Genomic DNA, 24672 nt, shown 5'->3' with positions numbered 1-24672 from the left:
AGGAATTTTTTTGTCTGTTAAGAGGCCAGCAAGCATGCTGTGTGACCTCATACTGCATGGTCCTCTTCACTCACCATGTCTACCAGCAGCACTGCTCACCCATAGAGCTTTTGTTCTCCCATGGCTGCCTGTTCCACCTTCCCCAATCCTCCAACTCACTAGTTTTAATCACTTGACTATAGCCATTTCCTTGCAATAGAAAAGCACTTTCTTGACTCTTCAGCACTATGCATAGCTAAGCTAATGAACTCAGCTAAGCTAAGCTGTCGTTGGGGCCCAAATGGCACACCAGGCCCAATGACAGGACCCATTGTAGAGACCATAAACTTAAAGACAAAGGGTTCCTGCTCAGGCATTGAGCATCACTCGTAACAGAAATAAAATGCTTTGTTCTTCTCTTGATCTCTTCACCCTTCCCCAACCCAGCAAGAATATAATATACAATGAGGCCTTTACCAAGCCTGAGGTATGCCTCTGAATTTGGGGCTGGATTGAGTGGGATGATATCATGGAGCTTTTGCCCATCCCTTTATACTGAATCGCCATTTTCTCCTGTTGGGAATTCCTTCTTTCCCCTGCTCAGGCCCCTTCTGCATGGGGCAGTATATCCTACCACCAAGGGAGACCCACCACTCTCCTTGATTCCAGCCCGAAGAGCTGGAGGCGAGCTGGAGACAGGATGCACCTTCCTCCTGGAGATTATATTAATATCTCCTCTGGCACATGTTTTGAGTCCATATTATGATGAAAACCCAAGGTCAGTCTTGAATCAGATCTACCATGCAACAATGCAGTTTCTGACAAGTCAGTGGACCAGTCCAAGCCTAGGTTTTTAAGGTGAGCCTTAGACAAGGTTGGTCTGACCATTCATATCTCTGTGGAAGTGTTCACTGCAGGTATATTTCTATTTCTCCCTTGCACACCAACAAAAGTCTAATGTGAGGCTGTTGGGATGAGTGGAGGGCAACCAGAGAATTTAGGAGGGGGGGGGGGATTTTAAAAAGAAAGCAACTAACTTTCTTAAAAGCTTGAATGAAAATATTTATCACCTTTGAGGGTTTTCCATACACATGTATGATGAATTTCCAAATCAAGCACTGCAAAATCTCAAGTTATTCTTGACAGGTATTGCTAGTAGACAGTAAGGATGAGAAGAAGGAATCCTTTTCCAGAATTAGCAGTGCACAACTGTTAAATTTGTAGCCATTTATATAGGGAAGGACACACATAGGCGGACACTAATAGCTTTTTCCTTGGTTTATAACCCAATTTCCATCCTTCATTGCTTGCCTTTTGAAGCACTTAATGCCCCTGAAGAACATCCAAGAGTGGAGAGAATTTGCATTCCTCAGCAGACTCCAAGAACATCTTAGCTTTTGCTGCTATAAAGCTCTGGTCTCGTATTTATTTATTTTTATTTTATTTTAAAAACACAGCTAACAGCAACTGGGATATCATCTTGGAACATACTCTCTTGGCAGCCCTGTCAGGTTTCTTCTTTTCAGTGCTTCATCCACTGTCAGGATGTAGCTGTTGATAAGATCTTTCATTTCCTGGGTAAACGGCTCAAAATCCTTCTGCCTAACACCTGACCGCTTGAAATTCCCATCTCTGTTGTTTTCGACACAGAGCAGTCGGTCCTCTGTCACCGTCATGTTTAGGAATTCCACCATTTCTTTCAGCTTGGGGATGAGATTCTGTTTTAAGTCTTCATAGTGAATAACAAAGAGATGTTTTCCATATTTTAACCAGTCTAAGACGTGAGAGGCCCACCATGAGGCGTAGCTGTTGACAAAGTCTGGCCATTCTAAACATTGGGGAAAGAGATGGAAAGAGGGGAAATATTAAATGATCTTATCCACACTCTGTTTTAATAATTTCCCAAACATTCTCCTGGAGCAGCAATAGAATGATCTTGCTGAATGTGGCAGCAAAAGTATAAATTGGAGCAGTACTTGTCCTGTTTGTTAGGGACGGCTGACTTCTTTTTGCCTAAGTTTGATCTAAAGCTGGTGAGATTTTTTTTTTCTTCAAATTTTGAAATTTCAATGAACTTTTTTTTTCCACAAAAAAGTTAAACTTTTTAGTGGAAAATGTTCACAGTTTTTAAAATCAGCTTTAGTTTGAACCCCCACTAACTCGGGGTGCTTGGCCTGATTATGAAAGTTGCTGAGTTTGCATGTTGCTTAGAAAACATATTGAAAAACAGAAGCAGAGAAAGGGGCGTGATGGTGTGTGTGGGGAGGAAATCTATAAAAGATTTTCAAAAATGAAGGAACGATTATGATGATCTAGTCTGACCTCCTGTATAACACAGGCTATAGGACTTCACTGAATTAATTCCTGCTTGAACTAGAAAGCCTGTGCCTAATTCTTCACAAGTAGAACCAGTAGTATATTGAAACCACTGGTGTAAACCTGCAGCACATTTATTTAATCAATTGCTGCAAAGAGAGGAGCGATTCTAATAGAAAGGGCATTGGATAGGAAGTCACGAGATCTGGATTGTAATCCCAGCTCTACCACTGATGTGCCTGATCTTAGGCAACTCTGCCACCCAGTGCCGCCACTCCACTCCTTTCCTTTGTCTTGTTTGTTAGATTGTAAACGAATGGTCCTTGGTTGTGAGGGAGAAGGGGGGGAACCATGGGTTCAGGATAGAAATATACGATGTTGGAGAACCCCCCACAAGAGTTTATGCAGTTTGCCCATCCCCTTATTCTAACGCTTCGGATATACAAAAGGAGAAGCCCATGCTGAGTTCTTTAGCATTGTAAAGTATGAATGTAGCAATACATTCTGTGGGGGATTTAAAGTTCTCATTTGCTTTGCGAGCTGAAAGTATCAAAAGAAAAATGAAGTGTGAGGGGTGCATTTTTAAAACGTGTTCAGGGGCACTGAGTAACGGTCAACGAGTCCTATTATTACTAATCTGTACTACAGTAATGCCTGTAAAATGCATAAAAATGTACCCCAACAAATCCTGTTTCATCATCTCCTGGATCTTAAACTAATCCGTTTAATAGCTCTCACCTATTAGATACTGCGGGGGCAAATTCTCACCACAGCACACAGCTTGGTTAAATGGGTTGTGTGCAGCATTTCTCTGCAAAGAGACATTCTCTCGGCCAGGCTGCTTCTCCTGGTGCTGTGCTCCCTTTCTGTGACCAGTGATGTGGTTTAAGACTCTAACCACCTCCAAAATTCAGATCTGAGGTTTCTGGGGGCCTCCCTCTGCCCTAGGACCTGATGGAAAGTTCACTAACCTCAGTGGCAAAACTCCCAAAGACTTTAATGAGCTTTTGATCAGGCCCTCAGTGCATTGCCCTACCAGCAACACCCCTATAGCACCCCACCTTCAAGGCTTATCGTTTGAAGGCCATTTTAGACGCCCATTGGTTAGCAATGGCTTGGCATGTTACCTTTACTCTTCCAGTTCCTATCTGTTGCATATCCCAGGTGGCCAGCACATTTCCGGTTGAATTCTGCCATTAGAGATTTGTATGGGTTCCTTATCAACAAGATTGCGGAGTCAAACATTTCGATCTCTCTCTTGCCACTTTCATGTGTTTTCACACAGATAGTCCTCCTGCTTCTCCAGTGGTCTTTTTCTCCTTTAAAACCTGTTTTAAAATATGAGGGATTCATTGTTTTAAAAAAATTCAGGTTTCACATTATAAATGAGATCCTCTAATGGTGTAAAATTCTAACAACTACAAGAGACAAAGTAACTTAGTGGATCGAGTCCTGGACTGGGAGTCAGGAGGTCCGGAATTCTATTCCTGATTCTATCAATGACCAGCTATGTGACTATTAATTCTTAATTTTACTTGGCCAGTAAACTCTTTGGTGCAGGGACCACCTTTTTTTCCCCCTGGGGTTGTACAGCTCCTAGCACAACAGGGCCCTGGTCTATGACTGGGACTTCCAGGTACTACCACAATATTAATAATTGTAAATAGATGAGACTTGGGTGGCCAAGGAATTAGTGGACGCAATCTCAGAATGGTTAGCAATTATCTTCAAGAACTTATGGAGAATAGCTAGGTCCCAGAGGACTGGAGAATGGCAAACACAGAACCGATCTTAAAAATGGGAACAAAGGGGACCCAGGCATTGGCACCGACTCCGTAGGTGCTCTGGAGAAAAAATGGTGGGTGCTCAGCACCCAGCAGCAGCTCCCTGCCCCCCCCCCCCCGCCCAGCTCACCTCCGCCTCCTCCCCTGAGCACGCCATGTGCCCGCTTTTCCCCCCTAGCTCCCAGCGCTTGCGCCGTGAAACAGGTGTTTCATGCGGCTGGGAGGGAGGGGGGAGGAGGAGGAACGCGGCGCACTCGGGGAAGAGGCAGGGCTGGGGCGGGGATTTGGGGAAGGGGTCCAATAGGGGCAGGGAGGGGGCGGAGTTGGGGCAGGGGCGGGGAAAGGGTGGACAAGAAGTAATGGCTTAATCTGCAGCAAGGGAGATGTAGGTTAGATATTAGAAAAACTTTCTAACTATACGAGTAGTTAAGCTCTGGAATAGGCTTCCAAGGGAGGTTGTAGAATCCCCATCACTGGAAGCTTTTAAGAGCAGGTTGGATGAACACCTGAGAAGGATGGTCTAGGTATACTTGGTCCTGCCTCAGTGCAGGAGCCTGGACTTGATGACCTCTTGAGGTCCCTTCCAGCCTACATTTCTATCATTCTATGATTTTCTTAAGTGATTTTTGGGTTCCCAACTTGAGACACCTTAAAGGGGCCTGATTTTCAGAGGGCAGCTGTTCAGCACTTTCAAAAATTTAGGGCCATTTAACTTGTCTCTCATTGGGCCCACAGCCACTAGTCAGTTTTGAACATCATGGCCAAATTCTTTAGGTGCCTTTGAAAATCTTAGCCTAAGAATCTAGCTCATTTGTTGCCTATAAAATTCTTTATGGGCCAGTTCTGACAATGGGGCAAGGTAGGTGTGTGTGTGTGTGTGTGTGTGTGTGTGTGTGTGTGTGTGTGTGTGTGTGTGTGTGTGTGTGTGTGTGTGAGAGAGAGAGAGAGAGACAGACAGACAGACAGACAAGGATGATGATGATAATAATAGATGCTCAAATTTGCACAGTTTACCTAATATGACCCCACAAATCAGAGCAAGTTTTTACTCATGAAAATGTTTGTGAATCAGTTTATGTATGCTATTCAACCAGTCTCTGTACACTGTCTCACATTCCAAATGTGTTTTATTTTTAACACAGGTGTTTATAATATTGACAGACATATTTATTCCAAACAGAAACAAATGTCAAGACAAGTAAATAAACGTGCATGTTTAAAGCTGATTTCATGTTTTCACGTGACTCCGACAACAATACCTTTGTTGTACAGGGTTCCATCAAAGTAATAGCTTCCAGTGTAGTATCCAGTGGCGTGTTCTATTAAATGACGAGCCCAGGTATTCCCGGCCCCAGGAAAACTAGACAAAGCAACAAACACTTTGGATTTGGTAGTGAGGAATTTCCTATCTGTGCATCGGGTGTCTGTAAGTACAGAAGATATTTCATTGTAAGCATGGTGGCTTCTTATTAATTTTACTGACAGCTACTGATTACAAGGTTTATTGCTTTCATTTTTCTATTTATACCATAGGATATCAGTTTGAGTCCAGTTGTGATTCAGATACTTCTCAAAATTAATTCAGCCTTAAGAGGCCAAAGAGTTTATCCTTAGAGGAGGCTTTCAAGAGACTGACGTCATGTTAGGCAATGCTTTATTATTAGAACTGCAGCAAATTATTGTACCTACCTGCAGGTTCTAATAAAAGCCCCTGGATGCATGTTTGTTAACTGCTATTTGCCTGGCAGGCTGGCTGTTCACTGACCGTCTGAATGTACCATTAGACTTGTGAATCAAGTGTCTTGTAATAGGAGAGGTTTCCTATAAGTTAGAGTTCAATTCAACCTCTTAGCCTGGGATTTTCAAAAGCAAAACAATATTCCATGCTTTGAAGGCCCTTCATGGTTGCAAAAGCAGTGCTAAAATATGGCAAACAAGACAGATTGCATGTGCTGTTTTAAAAATATAATTGCCATTAAGGACAGCCACAGTCATTCTTTTTGTACCTGTGTAAATGTCATCTTGGTGACAATTGCTGACTGTGGTGTCTGTTTACGGAATAATCCACTGATTTCCATACAGAGAGAAAAGATGTAGGTACATTTTTGGGGGAGGGGAGGGAATCAGGACCACGGTTTGCAAAGAAGCATCACTAAAAAACATAGCACCACAGGCAGAAGACGTAGCTCTTTCCATTGACAGAAGCGTGTTCAGCATTACAGAATGATGTATTCTTGGCATTTAATCCTCCAACGGTCATGTGTCGTGCAGCATCAGTGCATACTTGCCTATCTACAGTATACGGGCCAGAGCCTCAGCTGGTGTAGCTTGGTGTAGCTCCATATGAAAATGGAACTCTGCCAATTTATACCAGCTGACGATCTGGCCCTACATATGTAACTGTATCGCCCAGACCTTTTGCTACCTCCCGGGGGAACATCTGAGTGCTTTGCAAAGGAAATAGCCGGAAATTAATGCAAATGATAAGGGTGGGATGGGGCAGATTGCTCACCCACTATGAAACAACACTAGGCAAGATTGTGTCTTTGTCTGTATAGGGCTCTTTATAGGGCGGGGAAGTGATGCACCACTCCTAACTCAAGGCAATCTCTTAAAACCCACAATCTACCTGTAAACGTGTATGTAAAGAATGTTCCCGTTGTATCTGAAAATTAGTAAATTGGCCATAATCAACATGGGGGGCGGGGAGGAAGGGCAGGGATTAAGCTTCAGACTTCAGTTCAACATCCTTCCTGAGAGGCTTGTGCTGAAATGGAAATCAAAAGAAATTAGGCTTTCCGGCACTTCAGAAAGGCTGGGCGTAACCTGTCTCGCGAGCACGTTATGTCAGATCTGCTGCAAACAGGGCCAAGGACAGTCTCAAAATTCAATCCGCAAAGTAAGGGATGCTGTAGAAGGTAGGGTCTGCTGTCTAGTGAGCTTTTCTCGCTCAGAAGAAAATATCAAACCCTGACCATGTATATAGTAACATGCAATGGATTCAACTTTAAAACAGAGAGTGGTGGTCTATGAGCTATTTTCTCTAGTTATATTTCAGAAGCTGTATGGACATCTTACATTGTGGAACTGAAGGGTTTCACAATCATGACGCTACTTTATTGGCATTGCCTGTGGATATGAGACATTGTGACTTAGTAGGTGGTCCACTACAGTGGGTCTCGGGAGGCCTGGGTTCTATTCCCATCTCCACCTTGGGAAAGTCACTTTGCCTCTCCCTGCCCTTTTCCCCATCTGTAAAACAGGGATAACGAGGCTGACCTCCTCTGTAAAGGACTTCGAGATCTTCTGGTGAAAAGTGCGACACGAGAGCTTGGTATTATATACATATACCTATTAATGCCTGCCTAACCTCAGAACGGGGAATGAGGATAACCCAGGAAGGGGCTATGTATGGTCATCCCTAATGAATAGACAGAAGAAATCCTGCACATTGCTCCTTATCCCATCGCATGCAGTGCCATCCATTTAAAAGTTGCCATGGACGAACGCCTGCATGTGATCCAGCATGGAAGGTGCCCCAATATCCCTCCCCAACGTGATTTCTAAAATCAAAGCACGCTTTGAAGTATTCAGACTTCAGATTTGGAACCCTGATCCTGCTCTGGCTGAAGTCAATGGGAAAATTCGTAGCCTGAACTACTGGATTCTTACCCAAAATAACTTGAACTTCCAAACATCTTGAAAGTGCGCAATTAAATCTCTGGATTTTCAAATTAGTTCAGAGGGCTGTAGTCCAATAGGGGTATGAACCAATAAATGCTCAGAAGTGGGCCTTACCTACTCTACTTTGAGTCTGATACGTGTTGGTGAAAATGGGCCATGAGCAGAAGTTTAGGCCCCTGTCCAGCAGGGCTCTTAGAGATATGCTCAGCTTCATGCCTATGAATAGTCCCACGGAGATCAGTAAAACTACTCATGCGCTTAAGTATCCAGTTAACTTTAAGTGATTTGCTGGATTGAAGCCTTATTGTCAATGTTACCAACCTACTTCTAGATGCTTATGAGGATGAGCATTAAGAGGAAGATGTTGCAAGTAAATTAGAAATGCGGGTAGCACTGGTTTTAATGCAGCTATAACTGCAATATGTATGAGCCAGAGAGAGCATGGTTTGTGGTTAAAGCACAAAACTAGAAAGTCTAGGTTCTATTTTTGACTGTAATATAGCTATTGTTTGGCTCTGGGCAAGGGGTGGGGGTGGCTGGGTTCAGTGTGTAGGTGATGGGTGGTGGTGCTGGTCTGTGAGATACAGGCTGTCACATTGGATGATCTGGTGGTCCCTTCTGGCCTTAGTCACAATGTTTAAGTGCAGGCAAAGCTCTGTGCCTCAATTTCCCCACCTGTAAGATAATTACTTACACCCACAGGGGTTTTGTAAGGCTTAATTCATTGTTTGTAAAAGTGTTTGAAATTCTCCTTTGAAAGGAGGTTTATTGAAGTTCAACACGGTATCAGTGTTATTTAGTTTAGGGTGAAGGGAAAGTTCTAATTTGTATAGTTAAAGTTGTTTGAAAAATCTAAAGCCCATGAAACTGGCCAGGAATTTTAAGGCCAGGGATTTCCAAAAGCCGCTACTTGATTATGTTGTATCGATAACATCTTATTTTGCTTGCATGGCTATTTTACTCTTGTAAACATCACATACAACAGTGTTAATTTTGTGTTAATTTCTATATTACATGTATGTATAGTGTGTGTGTATATAAAACACATATGTTAATGCTACTTAACACATACGTTTATATACACATACGCAGCAAAGAATCCTACAGCACTGTGGAACCACTTTATCTACCCCTGAAATGCTGCCATGTCTGGGCTGGAAAATGATCCATTTTTCAACAGTGACTGACAAAATCGCATATCAGTTTGATAAAGGAAGGGAAAGACTACCATATACAACTGAAACTGCATGAGGAATTTAGGTATAGGCAGGCTTCAATGATTCAAACCAGAATGTGGCCTGGACATTACAGCTAACACCTCTATGGCTAGATGTTCACCTGGTGTAAACAGGTATAGCTTCATTGACTTCCGGGGGCTCTTGCTGAGTTGCAACATTTACCTTGTACTGGAGTCTGATAGACATGATAGTAATTCTCTTCTCTTGGCACCTCAGCCATACTACTGACGTTCTGCAGTCTGCTGCAGAACAACCTGTCCACGCTGTCGTGAAGAGTGAAATGCATTGTGGGATAGCCACAGTAGCATTCTGGCCCTCCGATGATTGCCAAGGGAAATTCCTATCCAAGAGAGAAAACAGATCAGAATGCAAATGCCCTGGCATCAACAATCCTAAGAGGACGCTCCTAATATAAAAGCAAAAACTATACCTTCAAAGGGCAAACTGTCAGGATCAAAGCGATATTTGTTTTCATTGAAAATCTCATACCTATGTCACTAAGTTGTCCATTTCTCAGGGCAAGTTTTTGAATCTTTTTCTGATTATTTTGCTGAGAACTTAGAGATTCAAAACACTTTCCATCTCTACTACTAATTTATGGAATTTAAGGACAGAAGAAACCTCTATGGTCATCACTCTAACTTTCTGTGGAACACGGGCCATAGAATGCCATCTGGTAATTCCTACAATGGAGGGTGGTGTTGTTCTTTACTATAAAAGTCAACATTACTAATCCCAAGAATTTGTTGCTGAACTAGAGCATAACTTTTTAGAAAGATAGTCATCCACAATTTAAAGACTCCGCAATCCAGCTGCTCAGCTGGTGTAAATCAATATATCCACATCAACATCGGCACCATTTTTCTGGTATTCAGCAGCTGAGGATCTAGGCCAGACTAAGCACAAAATTGAATAACCACTGAGGCCAATTGCCAGGATAGAGCCCACGGAGAAGAAAACTGTTCTTGGACTTCAAGAATTCTGTTTTCAGAAAAAGGATCAAGGGGGAAAGCAGGGATTTAGATGAATTAAATGCTAAATACATTTACAAAAACAATGGAAAACCACGAAGAACTGAATATCTCCTACTCTGACTCATTCACATGCCTGAGTGCCCAAACAGTGTTTATTTTGTATAGCTTTCAGAGGGAATCTCCCAAGCTGATGAATCATGAGCACAAAACAGTCATTTAAAAACAAAGCCAAACTCTGTTAAAAATATAGTAGGAAGAAATGTTTACACCATCGTAGACAAAGAGACTGAAGTAACAGCACACATGGGCCTCCATCAGGGTTTCCAGAGCCAGTGGGAGATCTATGGTACCATATTCACAGCTATATGCAGTCACTGCATGGGTGAGTTAAAGAGGCAGGATGGGCACCTTTGCCACTCACTTTCCTTGTGTCTTGGGCTAGCACTTGAGTGTAGACACTATGGTGATGGGAGGGGTTCTCCCATTGCTGTCCATAATCCACCTCCCCGACAGGCAGTAGATAGATTGACGGAAGAATTCTTCCATTGATTTAGCACTGTCTACACTGGGGCTTAGGTCGGCTTAACCATGTCTTTCAGGGGTGTGGATTTTACACACCCCGAGAGACGTGGCTAAGCCAATGTAACTTTTCAGTGTAGACCAGCCCTTGAAATAAATACTTCATACTGCAATTTTACTTTATGGCTCTCTTAAAGTATATCCATTGGATCGGGGTGCCGAAGGCAAGATGGGCAGGGGAACGCTGCTTGGTAGTGTCGGGACTCAGGTGACTGCGCACAGCCAGCTGTTGAAATTTAGGCACCTAGACTTTAATGTTGGCAACCTAAGCACCTAAGGTGGGATTCACAAGAGGGACTAAGTCTAACATTTAGGCACTACAGGCAGTCGCAAAACTGCCTGTGGGCACCTAAACTCTGCAGGCACCCCTAAATCATTTTGAAAAATGAGGCTGACTCTCCTAGGTCACTTGGGAATTTTTGAAAATATGACACTACATTGACCACATGGGTCAATACCTACCATGCTGCTATCAAAGTGTGACTGGAGATATATAAAATTAAACAACACATCCAGATACTAGGACCCAGATTTTCAAGAAGCTCAGACTAGATTTTTTTTTTAAGTGCACCTGCAATTGAGGGTAGATTTTCAAAAGAGCTCAGTTCCTATTTAGGAACCAAACTAAGGGTCACATTTTCAAAAGTTTTCAGCCCCCAGGAGCACCGGGGGTGATATTTATGAGCAACATTTTAAAGAGTTCAGCTCTTTGAGAATCTGGCCATTTATTTATATGCTTACACGGGAGCTGAGCTCGCTTGAAAACCTGATCCCAGTTGTGGGAGCTGAGCACCTAAAAATCTGGCCCTGAGATCTGTTGAAAATCCTGACTCTATCACTTGTGACACTGTCTGTAGGTAACACAACATGCATGAAATTCTATGGTCGGATTTATATAGGAGGTCAGACTAGATGTTCATAATGGTCTCTTCTAGCCTTACAATCTATAAATCCATGAACATCTACTGTGCTCCTGTTTGTAAAATGGGTCTAATACTTGCCTTATAAGGGACTATGAGGCTATGTTCATTAGCGAGTGCAATACACTTTGAGATCTTCCGATCACAGGCACTATGCAAGGACAAAGCTTTGTATTACTGCAAGGTTGCACATGGGAATTGGCAACTTTCTGGTTTTGCATATTTATTTAATTTTATACATGAAAATGACACATGGAGGGGGAAGGGGGAAGAGAGACTGCATAGTGTTTATAAATAAATACAAGCTCAGGAAACTAAATAATTAAGTGCCACTCTTTTGTGTGCTTAGCACTTTTGAAAATATGGCCCTTATTTAGGTATCTAAAAGGGAGCAGAACTCTTCTGGAAATCTGTCTCAAGGAAATCCAGTTGCTTCTGGGTGTTAGGGTTAACGTCTGCCATATGGATGCTAATACAGCCTGTTGGATTATAGCTCTGAATATATCACTGTTACAAGGATGGAAATCCTTTAGTTCCTGGAATGAGGAGTTATTCCAATGCTTGCCTAAGAATTAAACTGATGTATTGTTCTTTAACATCTGCAATGTTAAGAAGAAGCTCCTATCATAAAGTTCCTCTGCAAAGTGTGTCTGTTCCTGAAAAGGAGCTCACAGCCTGTTGAACAAATGGATTTAAATAGGCCAGGTGTGCTGAGTCATGTGACTGCAAAGGCTGATTTTTGTTCCCTTTGTCAAAAACTGCATTTTCATGGGGGGGGGAGGGGCAATTACAGTTGGCTAATCTTTTTCTGTCAAAACATAATTTTGAAGAAAAATGGCTTTTAAGGGAAAAGCCAACATTTTCATGGGAAAATGGCATTTTTTATGCCATTTTCCAGTTTTTTAAATGGAAAAAAAAACGGAAACCCAAAACTTTAGATTCCCCCCCGCCCCTAAAAAGATGGAACATTTAAACCAAAAACAGTTTTCAAACACATGTCAGTTTTTGGCTTCAGTTTTTCACCAAAAAACTAGAACGAATGTGTAGGAAATTTCAATGAAAATGAGAGAATTTTTCCCTGTGGAACTTTCCAGCTAAAAACTGGAATTTTTAAACCAACTCTAATGGCAATGCATTAAATTGTCAGCATAGCAATCTCTCTTGGGGAATGGGGAGAATAGGTGAAATGCTGCAAAGCTTAGCCATCAGGCAGAGCAGAAAGGGAAAGCAGTATGGCTTCTTACTGCATCATGCACTGGTGAGGTCAAGGAGCAAGGGCAGTAGGACCAGGACTAGCGCTAGATTTTCAGATCTGAAGAAGAAGCCAGCTCCTCTTTCCCAAAGTAAATACTGTCCAAAGGATTCTGGAAGAGATGAAGAATCTGGTGGGCCAGATTCTCCTTCGGCACTGATGTAAATCAGGAGTAAAACGCTGACTTCAATGAATTTACACTGGTATAAAGCTGGTGTATTAGACTTGCTATATGTGTATCATATGCATCTAAGCACATGTTGAAGTCAATGGCATTAAAGCTGGGGCTTTAAGTTAAACGCGTGCTTAAGTTCTTTTCTTAATAAGGATGTGATCATTTATGTGGTTAAAGTGAAGGATGTGCTGAAGTGCTTTGCTGAACAAGGGCATATAGAATCAAAATGGCTGAATTTTTTCCTTTTTTACCATAGAAGAGCAACGTTGTGGAACTTTTAAAGACAGGGTCCCAATAAATGTTTGCATGAAGTGTGGGTGTATTTGCATGTGCAAGTAGCAGGAAAGCTAAATGTCCATGACCAAGCATTTAATAGACGTTCAAAGGGTTGTTCAAGCATACAGAGGGTTGAATTCCACTGAATCTATTTGAATGGCTTGCTGAGCTGCCACTATCTGTACACCTTTAGCAAATGCCTTTTAAAAATCATCTTGATTCTCATCTATGGAAGCGCGTGACAAAACTGCTGAGTGGCTTATCTCTTGCTCTTCCCCAGTGCTTAGCCTCTGATAAGGAGTCAAATATGATGTGTGCCCCATTTGTGCCCACACTACCAACATTTGCTTACTGAGTGAGATATGAGATTGTCAAAAAGTATTTGCAGATTCAGTCCAAGGGCATAATGGTCCCATTTCTGTTTGCAAACAGAGCTGCAGTTTTTCAGTATAGGTAAAATCATAAATTTCCTCTCCTAATTTGGTTTAGAATAAAATTGCATAGTTTTCTTAGCAAGATGGCACCTATGGAAAGCTTGCAAAAGTGTAAGCAAAGCTAAGCAAATGGGCCTGATTTGCTATCCTCTGTCCCCTTTGCAGTCATTTCCACCAACACAAAGTGAGTGTGAAATGCTGCCACTCTGATCTGGTGTGTAAGATAGTGTGGTGGTGAACTAGGCTCAGTGTTTCAAACTAGTGCAAGACACGAAAAGCCCGGTTCTCCTCTTGCTTACATAAGCATCATGCTGGTCAGACTCTACTGACTTGAGGAGCTATTTCTTGTTGCTCTTTCTATATCTGTATCTCAGTGCCTTTCGCAGGGTTCTCTACTGTCAGTGGAGCTTTGGCCGCAGCAAACAAGTGGTAGAACTTGGAACAAATCCTACATCCTGTGGCTAAATATACCTGGTACCTCCACTAGATGTGTCTAGTGAATGGGCCAAATTCTACTAGTATACTGTGCGTAAATATGCATCAGAGAATTCATATCCAGCAAGGGGAAAGTGTGTGTGGGGGGGGGGGCTGAAACCCTAGATCCTCAGGGAGAAATCTTTCTAAAGGTTTCCAAGCAAAGGAGCTATCTGGAGCAGTGCCAGGGGTTCACTGAGTAATGATCTCTCTTTATGCACATACTCAACTTGACCCAGATACAGCACCAACATATAAGCCTCCATGCCTATTATTTGTGCTCCTAACAGAAACAGTCTGTGCTGTGTGAGCATGGGTGCCACCCTTAGGGAAAAGGATGGACATGTGCCCCTCATCTTTTTATTATTGTGGGGATATCCCCCAGTGCAGTGCACTCCTGGTAGCCCCAACATTTCTCTGTGGTTGCCTCACTATGTGTGAGGATGGGGTAACCAGTGCTTTCCCACTGGCTGGAATACAGATGCTCATGCATTCTAACATCGGTTTTGAAGTTAACACAAATGCCTATTTTGAGTGTAGAATTTGGCTCCCTGTGAAGGTTCTTCCCAAGTAAACCACAAACGGGGTTTTACTCTCTCACCCCTACTTCATACTGGGGCTGGTGTGTCGGCCCCAATGAGGCCTGTAAACGAGTGGAAAAAACTGTCAAGCCAATCAATTACCACATTTCAGGAAATGCTCCCCCAACAACATTAAATGTCAGCTGCCTTGCTCAGCCAGAAAACATGGCTTGGTCGCCAATTTCGGCACAGAGAGTGTATTTTTCACTAACGTTTCTCGCACATTTGCCAGCCCCAAAGAGAACCCAAGTTAATAAGCGTTCCTTCCCCATTCCTTCAATGCCATTGACTTTAATATGTTGGCAATTTTTAAATCAAAGGAAGATCTCCCCTTCAACTGCCTGAACTGTTTTGTTTCATCAAGTATATTAAACTGTCAAATCTCTGTACATCTTCAAAATGACTGGAGAATTTCGGATAATAATGTTACTTTATTTACAACATTAAGGTTTCAGCAACATGACGTGATTCTGAAAATGCAGAGCAATTTTCAATCCTGGAGGGAATTTCTAAGAGCTTATTTCCATAAAAAATAATATATAAAATCTTCCTTTTTGGCTTCAACGTGCATTGGGGAAGGGAAAAAACAGGGAGCTGGCTTCATCAGTGAACAATTTTCAGCAAATGTACTGCACTCGTTGAGAGCCCCACAACCGTTCTGGGAAACGCACGAGTGCAAAGGGCTGCAACTCTTTATCTTCAGCCCCCTGATTATTCAGATTTTGTGCATAACTTATGCAGAAAATGGAATGATTGCAAAATAATGTATTCAGCCACGACTTCCTTTTACTGTTTAATCAACAACTACAATCCATCCCCATTCTGTCAATCTCACCTTCCGTAGTGACACAGCCCCTGATCCAGCAAAGGATTTAAGCACGTGCCTAAACTTAAGCACGTGAACAGTCCCACTGAAGTTCAAAGGGCCCAATTCTCTACTGCTTTACTCCAGTTCTCTGGCAGTGTAGATCCACTGAAGTCAGTGGGCCCACCCACAGGCTTAAAGTTAGGCATGTGCTTAAGTGCTCTGCTGGATCCAGCCTTACTGTACCCACAATCCTCCTGAAACAAATGGGACTTCTTGGGGCTCATGGGGTGAAATCCTGGCTCCATTGATATCACTGGGAGTTTTGCCATTGAATTCAGTGGAGCCAGGAGTAAGTTACTACCTGACATGCCCCAAAATGGCAGAATCTAGCAGCTTATATTAAGTTCCTACTTGTGTAAACATTTGCAGGATCAGGGCCTGCAAGCCCTTACTGCTCATATGAGTAGCTTACTTGCACCAGAGTCCCATTAATATCAACACCCATGCCCTTAAACATTAGTTTTCTAGTTAACACAGCTCTAATTATTTTTGTTTGCCTTCCTTGCAGCATTTTCTTCACCACTTACATAAATGCATCCTAACCCTAGCCTCTAAAACACTTTTTTATTATAAACCCATTCAATTAATGAATTACCAAGAGATCAAGAGCATATATAATTAGTTCAACTCTGATCATGGCTAAACCTTTGATGCAGCTTTCCTTGAGACGGGGGGACACAGTTGCGACGACCCAAAAAGCACAGAGAAGCACTAACATGTGCAAAGAAAGGCAGTGCCCGTCATCGAAAAAAGTTAATCCCTCAAGTGCTACTACTGATCTGAGGTTTGTTTGAAAATAAGCCTGTTCATTTTGCAACCAAGTCAAACATCATTTAGCAAATTTCTATCGACTGGCCTGTTCTAAGAGTAAAAAGGAAAATACCTTGAAATTAGCTGTCCCTCTGAAATAAAAATCTCGGCTTATTTTACATTGCAAGGTCTTTGGGCAGGGAACAATTCTTATACACTCTACAAACATATAACACAATGGGGCCGTGACCCTGAATGGGTTCTCTAGGTGCTACTGGAATATAAATAAAGCTAATGGAGCTACGGTGATTTACACAGATGAAAATCTGGCCCATTTCCTATTATCTTACTGAGTTAAGACAAGTTCCAATTCCCAATGAAGTCAACAGAAAGCCTCCCATATTCTTCAGTGAGAGCTGGATCTGATCCCTAAGGGCCTTATCTTAACTAAGTACTCATGAATTAGCTTTTCTGAAAACCAAGCCCCTTTAAGGTGTCCCAAAAACAGAAGCACCCAAAATCACCAGTCATTTATGAAAATGTAGGCATCAGTGTTTGAGTGCATGTTTATGATAACCTTTCTTCTCCAGGGTTTTCCATACAATCATCTCAGAAATTGACAAGCAATAATTACACCTCACAAGTGGATTAGTTTAAACCCCATTAAACCCATGTGGACATTTTTATTCCCAATTAAAGTGGTCTTAATTCGGTTTAGTTTAATTCACTTCTAAACTGAATAAAGGCCACTTTAATTCTGAATAAGAGTGTCCACACAGAGATTTAATGTGGTTTAACTAATTCATTTAAAATTCACACTTTTAGGTAGTTCAGATTGATTTCCCTGTGTAAAAAAGGGCAAAGTTGGGAATAGAACCCAGGAGTCCTTCAATTCAGTGCTTTGCTCTACCCCTTATTCCCACACACTCCCTATATTGGTATTACATATGCGCGCACACGTACTATGGTAATTAATTAACACAGAACAACGCTTCAGTGGCATTTTCTCAAAACACATTGAACTGAGGAGGTGGCATAAAGGATATGTTGACTGGGAAAAGACTTCCCACTCCCCATCAAGGGATAAAAGCTGCTAAAATTACTCTACCTAGTGATTATGAAGATTTTGTTTTTCATGCCTTAATAGTTTTAATCACTTTGTGTTACTAGAAGACAAATTAATTGAATGTTTGGTTTACTCCATGTCGTCTGGCTTTAGACTAAATCTGACCACAAAACGATTCTTCCTCTGCACAAAGATACAACCCAACTTGGGTGGGGGGAAGGACTGCCTCTCAATAGAAAGTGCCTGGGCCAAATGCCCCACTCCATTACACCAGTTCATCTTTACTCAAGTCAACGGAGTGAGTTATGCAGATGTAAACCCAGCCGATTGAGGATGTATGCCAAGGCCAAGACCGTAACAGGGTTCAAAAAAGAACTAGATAAATTAATGGAGGATAGGTCCATCAATGGCTATTAGCCAGGATGGGCAGGAATGGGTCCCTAGTCTCTGTTTGCCAGAAGCTGGGAATGGGTGACAGGGGATGGATCACTTGATGATTACCTGTTGTGTTCATTCCCTCTGGGGCACCTAGCACTGGCCACTGTTGGAAGACAGGATACTGGGCTAGATGGACCCTTGGTCTGACCCAGTAGGGCCACTCTTACATTCTTATGACCCCTATGTCAGTCTACAGGCCAATAAATAAGTAGCAGAACTTTATTAACCACTGTGTGGTCATTTGCACCAGTGCAAAGTGGGTGTAAGATGTTACTAAGTCAGAATTCTCCACTCAGGGTTTATCTAAACACACAAGTGGAATCACTTTAACGATGCCATTATAGGGGCAGTACAACCCTCTTAGAGTATGTCTACATTGCAATCAGATGTGTGATTGTATAGGCACACCTGAGCTAGCTTTGATGTAGGTACCTTTGGTAACAATAGCAGTGAAGCTGTGGCAGCACAGGTTAATCCCTCGAGTGCATACCCAGTCAGGATCCACAAAATCGTTTTATTTATTTATTATTGTTGTTGTTATTTTTGTGTTATTTTCTATGGAGTCTGGACCTTGACTATACTTTGACCAAGAAATTTGGATATTGGAAAAAAAAATTGATTGCCCTGCGTGGCTTCACTGCTATTGTAATGAACTACCTTGATCAAAGCTAGCATGTCTACACATGCTGCATTCACACCTCCTGATTGCAGTATGGACACAATTATATCAGTATAAAGGTGCTTATAGCTTAGACTCATATGAAAAGGAGAATGAGCTAATGGTATAAGGAACCTTTGCTGGTATAACTGAATCCACACTTGAGGTTGTACCAATATAGTTATTTCAGTAAAAAACCCGGCACCCCAACCTGTTATACTGGTACAAAACTGGGTGTAGACGAGGCCTCAATTATAACAGTAATAGAACCTAATTCTAATTTAAACTAAAATTTAAATGGTGACTGTTCCACACCACTCTGGCAGTGTAAAGGGGTTTTACAGTGAATGTAAATGGACTGCACTTCCCTTTCTGCTGCCACTGCCAGAGCTATGCAAAGTGTCTTTAGTCTAAATGAGAATCAGGCTCCTAGTCACTTTGTCAATTACTAGGCTTCTTTACACCACTGTGGCAGTACAAAGGGGCCTTCAATTGGGAATAAACATAATCTACATCCACTTTAAAGCCCCAAGTGTAAATAAGAATCAGACCCTTTGTAGTCACCTTGGACAGCTGTAAAAATGATCACAAAAGAGTGGAGAATCATTCCCAGAATCAAAGTGGAACTTAAACTCCTCCCATTCAGATAAACTGAAAGTAACACCATTGTAGCTAATGGAGGTACCTCTGAGTAAAGCTGGCGCGAAACGGGAATAAGGTCAAAGCAATGATGATCAGATTGTCGTCCAAATTATTTCAGACACTTTGGACCCGCTCCCTTACACCTGTGCACGGTTGGTCTAAAATGCTACAAGATAATATTTCTCCCCCACTCATACTACTTGTTGTTGTCGTTTGTTTTTTAAAGGTGTGTAGATGGCAACACAGAAGCCAAAATCCTCATCTGGTATAAATTTACAGCAGTGGAGGATCTGGCCCCCAGGACTTGATACTGATCACCCATACACTACTGTTATACTGCTGTAATTCCAGTGAGTTCAGCAATGTGACTGGTGATTGACAGTAGTTTAACGGAGATCAGAATCAGGCCCACAAGGTACAAAGCAGTGCAGCGGGAGATACAACTGGACATAATTCTTCCATTCAATATGTGCATTGAACACACAAGGTGCTGAACTTGAATCTCTAAGGGAAGAATTTGTCCTATGTAGCATCAATTTCAGGTTTGTACTTGTTAGTCAATATGGTATGTCACATTACTTTCTGCTGGCCCACTGGATGGTCACTTAGGATTGGTTTCCCTGTACATCATCTTTAGTGGCAGAATTCTGATTTCTCCCCCACATAAGTAATAATAATTAGACCGGATATGCCAGGGTGAGCTTCCTTTGAAGAAATCTGTCCTTTGGAAACTAATTTTTGAATCCACAGCTCCAAAGACACTAAGCGTCTCTATTTACTTCATAAATTAACACGCACACACACACACACACACACACACACACACACACACAGAGAGAAAAGTGAAATGAGAACTGTTCTTACTTTCTTGGAGCAAAATTCAGAGCACATCTCCACCGTCAAATTGGACTGTATCAAAGAGGCTGGAAAGGTGACTGTTAAATTTTCTGGCGCTCTAAAACATCCTCGATAGATAACATTCCTCCCTGCGGGGATATGAAATAGGTTTCTCTTGAGAAAACAGCATCCACAGTAGCCTGTCACTATCACAAAGGACAATATTCATTTTGAATCTTTAAAAAAATTCTCCATATAGATGTATTTTCAGAGTACTTTAGAAATAAGAGAAATAGAGAGAGACACGAGGAAAATGCATTGCAAGTCCTGCTATACTGAAAGGAACACACCCCTTTAGCCCTGTACTAACTATTGAAAGTAGGGCTGCAGAGAAGAATTTAAATTAAATTCCGCTGGTGGAGGGCATTGCTATTGTTTGCAAGCCCCAGTTTTCTTTTGAAGATATTTTCCCCCTGAAAGGCTTAAAAGCCCTGATAAAAATCTACAAAGCTTCCCATGATCTGCACCAGAAAAGAAATGGAATTTAAATGAGTTCAGAAGTCCCTTTAGGGACCCACCTTTCTGCACATCTGTTCAGTTATGAAGACGTCCCCCCCCCCCCTTCCCATTCACTTGCATTCTTTTCAGATCAGACGAGCTCACTGCAGCCTTCAAAATCTAACCTCAGCTTTTACAAGTCATTCAGGGAGAATGCATGCTCTTTGCTGAAATCCTGAGGGCCAGATTCTGATCTCCATTGCACCAGTGTCAATGCTCAGTATCTAAAGAGGTCAGCAAAGTTACTCCAGATTTACAGATGAGTAACTGAGATCTGAGTCTTGCTAGTACTTACAGTGTAGTGTTCTGTCCCACTTACCATATAAGGACAAATGTCCCTTTGCAAAGTTGTCCTGGAAATATACTAGCCTAGTCATGCAATTGGCTTTCCTACTCTTTGAGAAGGTGAATGATGATACAGAAAGTAATGATATTTTACTAACCCAGTCACATAACAACAGTACCTACTTTTTACATCACTTTTAACCCTAGATCTCAAAGCACTTTACAAAGGAGGCAAATATTATTCTTCCCATTTTACTGATGGGAAAACTGAGGCACAGGGAAATGAAACAACTTGCCCAAGCTCAAGTGAGAGACCTGGGAATAGCACGCAGGTCTGCTGAGTCCTAGTCCAGTGATCTATCAACTAGACAATAGTATGTCTACCAAAAAAACAAAAACCCATGGTAAATGGGCAAATATAGTTAATATTGGACTGAACTAATAGGAGATGTAGTTTGGGGCCTTGACGAGATTACATGCATATGACTGTCTGGCAACATGGCCTAGATTTCAATTTCAGTTACGCCAGTGTGAATTCAGAGTAAATCCACAGATTTCCATGGAGTTGCTCCTCAGTGACAAAGGAGTATATGCAAATAGAATCTGGACCCTAATATTTTACCTTTCTCAGTGGGAGGAAGAAATCAGAGATGCAATCACTGAGATGCAATTTTTAAGGTGATGTGTTTGTTTCTCAGTAGGGATCTGCAGAGACCAGACTGCCGGTATCATCTCACTCTCACAAAATCTTTTGTTCATAAAATCATAGATTTTTAAGGCCAGAAGGGATCATTCAACCATCTAATCTGACCTCCTGTATCGCACAGGCCAAAGAATTTCACCCAGTTACCCTGTATTGAGCCCAATAACTTGTCTGACAAAAGCATCTCTTCCATAAGAATTCAGTCTTGATTTGAATCTATCACTTCAGGGGATAATCACTCTAACTGTTTAAAATGTGTTCCTTATTTCCAATGTGAATTTGTCTGGCTTTAACTTCCAGCCTTTTGTTCTTGATATGTCTTTCTCCATTAGATTAAACAGCCCCTTAGTACCCAGTATTATCTCACCAGGAGTTTATTTCTCCATGGTAGCTTTACACCATAATCAAGTCACCTCTTGATCTTCTTTTTGATAAGCTAAACTGTTGTGTTGGCATCTCAACAGCTTGATGATCCGCATATAGTGATCACCATTTAAAAGAATCGTGTACCACTCAGCCATCTCCCTATTTTAAATACGAGAAAATATTATGCTAGCCCAGATACCACTCTACAGTATCTGGTGCCAAATGCTGACCTTGCAATGGTAACCACTCCGTTTGCAGAACTGAATGATTATTTTTTTAATGCTGAGACTTTCAAAGTGACCTACAGGATTTGGAGGCCTAACTACTGTTAAAAATGAATGGGAAAATGGCATGTTCAGATGGTACTGGCCAGCTATGAAATTCCCAAGCAAAAAGTATCTTTTTGTTTCTTTGTTTTTATTTCAGGAGGGAACAAAATATGTTCAGTGTGCCCCCCAAAAAGTGGAGTCCAAGATATAGTCAACAGGAATAAGAAAACAAGGAGTAAAACAGTCAGGAGCAGGATACACACTAGCGTGATAAGATTACAGGAGGCAAAGGGTCTGATCCAGTCTATTCTTCATAGGTTTTCAAAACACTGTAGAGCACTAAGTTACATGAGCAAGATCTGTCGGGTGGTTCATTCTCTCTCTCATCCTCGCCCCAGGAGAACGGCACGTGCAGTGGAGCTTTAGGGTTTATTTTTAAATGTCCACACTTCTGTGTTTATACGCGAGAAGTTGGGTTGAAGAAATACACTCTGCACTTGGGGTGGAAGCTGCGGAGATTTGTGATGGTCCTCCATTTCTGTGGGAGTTCATTCCACAGCCTTGAGTCAGCCCCTGAGACAGTCTGGCTCCTGCACAGATGAGTGCACCCTTATAGTAGATTTTGATCTCACGCACATTTGTGCAGGGTCTAATATTATAGTTCAGTGACGTTACTGCTGATCTACACCAGCAAGAGAAGAGCTGCAGGTCCAGCATTTATGTGTGTGAGTGTCTTTCATTCCCCAACAGCAACATGTGTTCTCTTTGCTGCATTTAAAGACCAATCAAGTCCATATCCCTTGCTAGATCTCTCTATACATACACATGCATCTTCCCCCATCCAGGCCAGGTCTTCACTTCAATTTCATAAGCCCCCCATTTGTCCCAAGACAAAAGTGAATATTTTCCAAGCAATTCATAATGAACTGGGCCATGTAACCCTGCCGCATAGCTTTAACAATTTACAGTTGTGCTATCTGAGAGGGGTTGGGACTGTTTCCTAGAAGTAATTTATTTTATTCCAGTAAGGAAGCTGCATCGGTGTGCCATGGCTTTTGATGTGCTGTGCTTGGTTAGATAGGGTCAGAGGATGATGATCTCATCATGTGATCTGAACACACCATCACTGTCACATTGCCCGCTTTCAGTCCTGTATAGCATGGTACTGCTGAGAATCATACATAGATAAATGTGGAGTGGAAGGGGGGGGGAGGGTAGGAGGGAGATGGCAAAGATATCGGGAGAACATCAGAGAAAGAAAGACCGAGATAAGAGGATGACAGAGGTAAAGACAGGAACTCCTGGAATTCCATTCTGATTTCCCTCCCCCACCCAAAGGAAAAGAAAGTCCAATTCAAAGTACTAGCTCAAGATGAACTATTTTTCCATCTACTGCAGCAGTATAATTATTTACTAGGTGTATTAGAAAGGCATGCAGAGGCCTCATTGTGCTAAGCACTGTACAAACGAGATGACATGGTGGTTGCCCCCAGAGCTTTCAATCAGCTGTCCCCCTATGAGAACATGCCAATGTGCATCACACCAGCTGATTATAAAGAACAGCCATCCTACGTGCCTGTATGTTATTAGGCTAGAACTGGGCAAAGCTATTAAGGCTTACTAGTTTAGATAAGGACGAAACTTATCTGATTTGTACCATACATTTTGATGTCTCTTCTCACTCTTCCCTTTTCCTTCTTCCTATCCTACTCTTCCTTTCCACCATTTGAAACAACCAGAAGCTCACCCGCCCCCATCCCATCCGTCTCTTCCATTCCCCACCACCAATCCTCTCCTTTATCTACAGGAGGTCCCTTTGATATTCTAGCTCTTTTTGCATGGCCCCAAACTGAACCCCTAACCAAGAACACTTCCCCAGTCCTGCACTAATTTCCATCCCCCAACAAGTCTCCAACCTTTGGTGACATCATAGCTGGAAGGAGTGGCAGTGAAGGGGAATGAGGTTGTCAAAATGCACTCTCTCACTTGCTCTTTCTCTCCGCTCTGTTCAAATCTGTTTGGGGCCAGATCTTCAGCTGGTGAAGAGCAACCAAGATCTGCTGAGCTCTGGCTCCAAGTGTTTCCTTGAATCAGAGGTGTAATACATTATGGTCCTGATCCTTAGCTGGTCTATATCAGTGATGATTCGCGCTGGCTGAGGTATCAATTCCTTCCGTTCGAGTACCCCCGTCTGGGGAAGGGTGACTCCGGTTGATAATTGCCTCGCAAATGCTGGAAGGGGAGATTGGGCTGTTCTGTGAATTGCAGCTCTGCTTCAGATCCCAAAATAGAGGTTACTTGTGCTTACGACCTGACTTTTGCTCAATTACACAGTACAGTTCCCTATAAATAGTAGGTTTCAGAGTAGCAGCCGTGTTAGTCTGTATCCGCAAAAAGAACAGGCGTACTTGTGGCACCTTAGAGACTAACCAATTTATTTGAGCATAAGCTTTCGTGGGCTAAGCTTTCGTGGGCTACAGCCCACTTCATCGGCTGCATACAATGGAACATATATGTTCCATTCTATGCAGCCGATGAAGTGGGCTGTAGCCCACGAAAGCTTATG

At 42.2% G+C, this 24672-nt stretch overlaps 1 protein-coding gene across 1 annotated transcript in view; it reads right to left on the bottom strand.

Moving 5' to 3' along the window:
* Positions 1 to 1454: 1454 nt before the first annotated feature.
* The window catches only part of WSCD1 (WSC domain containing 1), a 41013-nt gene continuing 17795 nt past the window's right edge, over positions 1455 to 24672 (bottom strand). The window contains exons 4-8 of the mRNA XM_065418441.1: positions 19953 to 20074; positions 9164 to 9341; positions 5339 to 5503; positions 3423 to 3623; positions 1455 to 1807 (exon numbers count right to left, since the gene is read on the bottom strand). Of these exons, the coding sequence (XP_065274513.1) occupies positions 1455 to 1807; positions 3423 to 3623; positions 5339 to 5503; positions 9164 to 9341; positions 19953 to 20074 (1019 nt within the window). The remainder of the gene's footprint in view (positions 1808 to 3422; positions 3624 to 5338; positions 5504 to 9163; positions 9342 to 19952; positions 20075 to 24672) is intronic.

The sequence above is a fragment of the Emys orbicularis genome, chromosome 17, assembly GCF_028017835.1.
Source record: "Emys orbicularis isolate rEmyOrb1 chromosome 17, rEmyOrb1.hap1, whole genome shotgun sequence".
Lineage (NCBI taxonomy): Eukaryota > Metazoa > Chordata > Testudines > Emydidae > Emys > Emys orbicularis.
The sequence above is the reverse complement of the archived record's forward strand: the minus strand, read 5'-3'. Positions and strand labels throughout refer to the sequence as shown.